Source organism: Epinephelus lanceolatus, chromosome 4 (genome assembly GCF_041903045.1).
Source record: "Epinephelus lanceolatus isolate andai-2023 chromosome 4, ASM4190304v1, whole genome shotgun sequence".
Classification (NCBI taxonomy): domain Eukaryota; kingdom Metazoa; phylum Chordata; class Actinopteri; order Perciformes; family Serranidae; genus Epinephelus; species Epinephelus lanceolatus.
In genome coordinates this window covers 39,160,402-39,166,042 of record NC_135737.1, presented here as the reverse complement: position 1 = coordinate 39,166,042, position 5,641 = coordinate 39,160,402, and the positions used below count along the sequence as shown (strand labels likewise).

Below are 5,641 nucleotides of genomic sequence, written 5' to 3'. Positions count from 1 at the left end.
ACGTGGCGGGTGGGCGGAGTTCGGGCGGTGGGACAGATGACAAAATGAAAATCCACAACAAATTAATTTAAAAAAATATTGTTATTACACTAGAGAACTCTGGAAACATTAATTGCTTCTTATTCCATTGTTTAATTATTTATTACAATTTAAAAAAACATTTATTTTATATATATAGGCCTATATTTATTTATTTTTTAAAATTGCAAAATAAAAAATGAAGAGACTTGAAACCAAAACATTATAGCAATAAGTTCTTACCCGGCAAAATCCCAGGACAATACAAAATAAATAAGACAGTGTCAGTCAGGCCTTACACAGCCATAAATTCTTACACCTAAAACATTTGAAGGGGAACTATGCCAATTTTCAAAATCCATACATGTTATTCCTTTGGTCTAAGACAGTCCAAAAATATTAGTAAATGTAAACAACACTAGAGTGCTAAAACTCAAATTTGTGATGTTATATGGTCTAAAGCCTGGCGGTGCTCCATAAACAATAAATTGGGGAAGATAATAATAGTAAATTTATTTGTATAGCACAGTTCATACAGCAAGTGCAACTCAAAGTGCATTACATAATAAAATGATAGTATAAGACAGAGTAAATCAAATTCGATCACACACTCACACACACTCATGCACATAAAACGTGTGAATTAGGTTTGATACCAATTAATTAACTAAAATGAAAGTAAAAAAAAAAAAAACGATAAGTTTTAAGATTTCGTTTTTTCGTTTGAAGCTGTCTACTGAATCACAGAGTCTAACATCCTCTGGAAGACTGTTCCAGAAATGAGAGTCAGTGACACAGACCTCTAGGGGACATTTAGCAGACCAGACGCGAAGCATCTTACAGATCTGGAGTGACTATATATATGACCAACATATCAGATTAAGAGTCAGGGGCCAGTCCAAGATGTTAGAGATGACACTGAGAGCAGCCAGCCAAATGTTTTATTCTGTGTCAGACCTGATAAAACTACAAGAAAAAAGCTAATTTGAGCAAGAAAATAAATAATAGAAACATTCTGCATGTCCACAAAATCTGTTTTGATGCCATCATAAGTTTGAAACTGAAACTACTTCTCTGCTTCCTGTCTTTGACAAAGAGTAGCTCATGTTCACAGGCCATGGAAATATTATATTGGAATTCTTCATTTAGGTGGTGTTCCCCCTGTAACACAGCTTTGAAAGAAAAACATCGCTCACAACAAGATTGTCACCTGGTACTTGCTTTGGCAGACTGTAAGTTTATACCTGCTACGACTCTGCACCTCAGATGTAATGTAATAACCTACTGGTGGAGAGGGGGCCAGGAAATTGTGAGAGCTCCATGGTTGTGGTTTCCTTGTTTGGAACTAATGTCACAGCCAATGTTAGTCCCTAAGTAAGGAAAGAGCTGTTCAACACAGTCGGCTAATAGCTAAAATTACACAACAGGAAAGGGAAAGAATAGTATTATAGTAGTAGTAGTGGTAGTAGTAGGTTACATTAGGAAGGAATGCAAATGTGTTGTTTTTGGTTTTACAAACTGTATAAGAGCAGACAGATCCTTTTAGTTAATTAATCTTTCTTTTAGCCCATAAACCAAAGTTTAACATGGGTAAAAATATTATAATTTTAAATGATTTTAATAAAGTTTTCACTCAATTTTTTGGTGACCATTTTAAGCCTCTCTACATCTCTCTCCTGCTGCAAGTAACCTAAATTTAACCCCTGACACACCGTCATCTGATTAATGCTGCCTCACATAAAAAAAAGAGAACTTTCCAGCCGTCATATTTTTGCATTATTATCCAGAAGGCACCACTCCTCTCGCTTCCTCTGTTATTCCCACACATCACGTGAGTGGGAGCGCGCGGCGCAAAGTTAAACGAGCGCGCTCAAAGTCAAATGTAACAAAACAACTGCGCATCAAACATCCGGTTGTGTTTACAAAATAAAACAACGCTTTGCAAGTGTTGGTAAGTTGCATAGATCTACTCCACTGACTCCATGTCATCACTGACATTGACAGTACACGAGAGGGGGATCTCTGTCAATTATGTACACGAGGAATGATGACAGCAACCAAAACCTGGTGACAAACATGTTCTTTAATATGTTTTTTTCTTAGAGATGAACAGCTTTTACTTTGAAAGTTAATTTTCTGCTGAAAACCAGGTTGCTGTTGCTGGGAATGCACAGGGTGTAAAAGTCAAAGCATGTACCTGTGCTGACACACTTGTAAACCTTGGCTCATTAAACCTGTCTCTGTGTGCTGAGCCAAAAGACAGTCATCAGTGCAACAACTCAGTAGCTATAAAGAGTTATTCAGTCACTATGCTGTTACATTTCTAACCAACTACACACTACATACAAAGCAAATGCTCATGCCAGAGGAGGTCAAGGCATGGAAAGAAGTATCCTGTGAAACAAGATGACTGTGAGAGCCATGTGCTTCGGCCTGTGTGACCATGCACCACAGGCATTTTAGAAAAGCGTAGGCTAAATGTATCACAAATTACAAATTAAATGTGCAAAACTAAGAAATAATTCAGTTTTGATATTGCTCACTTTTCCTCTCTCTGTATAACTGTTCCTTGAAATTGGCCCCTTTCCTGCCGGGAAGTTTATATTCCTGTTCATGAGGTCATTTCTTCCTGTAATTTAGCATGTGAGCTTTCTGGTGTGTGTGCGTGTGCGTGTGTGTGTGAGTATGTGTGTGTGTGTGTAATGGGGCACTTCCTTCCTTTATGTCCATCTGGATAAGAGAAACAGCAGCATAAAGGAAACTGTCAAGTTATTGAGAAAAGGAAAAGAAAGTAAGAGAAAGAGCGAGCTGATGGACTCCGGGCGCCTGACAACAATTTAAGCAAGCAGTTTCCAATGAAGCCAGGCAACAGCTTCCACACAAGCTATGACTTTATCTGAACAGAGGAAGTAAAATCGACTTGTGATGAATCTTGCTGTTACAAGCAGACATGCGTTACCTTCTCCTCGGTGTCATCAGCTGTCTCTGCCTTCTTCGCACTGGTAAGTAAGTTCAAATTCTCATTATAAACATGGAAAATCTGCCCCATACATGTTGGTAAGACTACACCGTCTTGTCTTTGAATTCAGCTCTGTCGCAGTAGCTTGTGTAAGGTAACCCAGTCTTTGAGATCTTGTAAGGAAGTTGCTATTATGACTTATTGATATTTAACTTATCAATATTTGATGAGTCCGTTTTTGGACAGCCTCACACCCATTTAATGTGGTAATCACAATCATGTTCAAGTGTATTTGTATTCAGCATGTGGAATGTTTGTCAAACTGTATGTTCATTCCATTTTCTCATTAAAATCTTTTATTTTAGATTTAAAACTATTTGTTCAGGACATGTGGAAATTATTTGGGTCTGATCCTGAAGTCAGAAAACAACAATACAACCCAAATTATTTTATTTTGACAAAATGAAAGACATTCACACCATGAATTGATGCAGAAAAGGGTCAAATTGGTAAATTGTAGATTGGCCTAAAAATTCACCAGAATGCAGGAAATGAAGGGTGTGACACTTTTTTCTGGTAGAGGACCACAAAAACCCCTGTTACATATGTGTCCCCCCACAATGTTGAAACAAAACTTAGCCTTTAGGTGTATGTCTGTTGAAAAAAATGATCAGATGTACCAAATTGTGCAGTCTTGTGTGTGTGTGTCTGCGGTGGCTTAATCTGTCTACATCATGCTACTGTGTGACTGCAGAGTTGTTTACACAGTAATTTGAATGAAGTCTGATATACAGACATACAAACATATGATTACATTATGCTCTTCTGACCATTTGTTTGGGTTAGTTTGTTACATGACATGGAATAACTGCACAATTTTCTTAAGCCGTCAAATGTTCAGACTCTTAATGGTCACATACTGTCTTTGATGGTTCTCTAAAATGGCTTTGAGGAAACATTGTACATCAAGGCGATAACAGTCACTACCATTGCACAACGTGATGACATTTACACTTTACTTTTTTTAAATGAGCTAAAATAGACTTCCCTTTTTTTCAGGTCTCAGCGTGGAAGAATGCAGCCAGGATGTTCTGGCAACGCGTGAGACAATTGATGTCCCAGCAGGGGGCAGTCAGTCTCTGTCTTGTGTGGTCCAGCACTGTGGATACTCCTGGAAAGGTACCTGGATACGAACTAATTTGACAGGAGAAGAGTTAAGCGTAAGGCACCGTGTGACGAATATGATGCTCTCAGCCAATCAAACTAAATTAATTTTAGATTTACTGAGTGTCACCCAATTAGATGAAGGTTCCTATGGATGCAAAGTTAAATGGGCTAATGGTGAAACTCAGCAGGGACATCTGAAATATGTGAACGTCACTGCAGGTATATAGAATCATATACATTATCATTGTCATATGTTAGGGTGCACAGAAAAATCTAATTGTATTATTTGTGTTCTGCCCCAGCTGTCACCTCTCAGAGGACTGTATTGCACAGGGTTCTGGTCTGTGCCAGTGCTTCTCTTTGCCTTCCCATCATTCTGGGATTGGCTTATTGTCTGAGTTCAAAAGTCAAGCCTCAGACACTTCCCAGGACGCTATCCACTCATGCAGCTGTATACACAGATCAACCACACCCGGCTCCACAGCCTCCACCTCGATGCCCTGTACCACAGAAACATAGCAAATCCCCTCGCAAAGGTATCTCATTTTCATTCTGTAGCCTGTTACACTAATATAAAAAAGTTACCTGTTGCAGTGTCACAACAGTTCCTTTCACCAACTTGTCTTTTTTGTTTGTATTTTGCAGCTGCCCCCAAGTCCCGACAAAAGACTGAGGTGGGTGAACGTCCTGTTTCAAGACAGGATGACCTTTGCAGTGCCCTTGTTTCCCCTGACTAGCCTTGCATAGGTCTGCAGCCCATGCCTGAGCCCTCATATGCACTTCAGTAACTATTTTTCCTTCACAATGTTGCAGGTGGTGTATGCAGACATCTCCCAGGATGCACTGAGACAGGGAGCCACCAGAGCACCTGACCAGTCCACTGTGTACTCATCCCTCAGATTTTCCTGACTGCAGTTGAAAAATTGTCTGCTGAGGATCAGTTATGTGGGACTTGCTTGATCTTTGATGTCTTCGGGAGGCATTCGATAAAGACTTGTGTAACCTGGGAGCTTCTCATTGCAGGACTGCATCTGAGACATTCTGACTGTTGTTTGACTTCACCCACGTTTTGTATAAAACCATTAAAGCAGAGGACAAAATAAGACCCAAAATAATCCAGCAGAGTCATTTTTGCCTACCCATGTATGTGGACTGTCCTAAATACGCTCTGACGTGGAAGCAGTGACTGTTTTAAGTGCCAAAAATCCTCCATGTGCAGGTAGCATAATAGACAGCAAGTGAAGCAGATAATGAGGAGATATTGCAGCATGCATCAACCAGCTGAACCACCCTGAGGTGCTGCGGGGAGAAAAAACTCAGCTTTGTGGCGTCATTTCACAGATGTCACCACTTTTGTTGTTTGGAAATATGACTGCGGACAAGCAAAACACTCAGTGCAGTCCGACCAATTTAAAGGTATTGCAGTTTTTAAAATGTGAAGCAAATGCTGTATGATAATGTTTCTGATGTGTGTGAATAAAAACACTGTTGTGTTGA

General features: G+C 39.5%; 1 protein-coding gene across 2 annotated transcripts; it reads left to right on the top strand.

The window, feature by feature from the left end:
• Nucleotides 1–2,780: 2,780 nt before the first annotated feature.
• LOC117259380 (uncharacterized) lies at nt 2,781–5,641 on the top strand. Of its 2 annotated transcripts, none has more exons than XM_033630684.2 (5): nt 2,781–3,020; nt 4,037–4,363; nt 4,447–4,680; nt 4,790–4,818; nt 4,958–5,641. In XM_033630684.2, the coding sequence occupies exons 1-5, from the start codon at nt 2,969–2,971 to the stop codon at nt 5,051–5,053; spliced, it is 738 nt and encodes a 245-aa protein (XP_033486575.1). In that variant the 5' UTR covers nt 2,781–2,968; the 3' UTR covers nt 5,054–5,641. The 2 variants fall into 2 exon arrangements, with proteins under 2 accessions (XP_033486575.1, XP_033486576.1); XM_033630685.2 differs by having other exon boundaries at nt 2,829–3,020; nt 4,037–4,156.

Coding starts and splice junctions, on each gene's coding strand:
- LOC117259380 (XM_033630684.2), top strand. CDS start 2,969: ATGCGTTACCTTCTCCTCGGTGTCATCAGCTGTCTCTGCCTTCTTCGC. Junction 3,021..4,036: donor TCTCTGCCTTCTTCGCACTG/GTAAGTAAGTTC, acceptor CCTTTTTTTCAG/GTCTCAGCGTGGAAGAATGC. Junction 4,681..4,789: donor TAGCAAATCCCCTCGCAAAG/GTATCTCATTTT, acceptor TGTATTTTGCAG/CTGCCCCCAAGTCCCGACAA.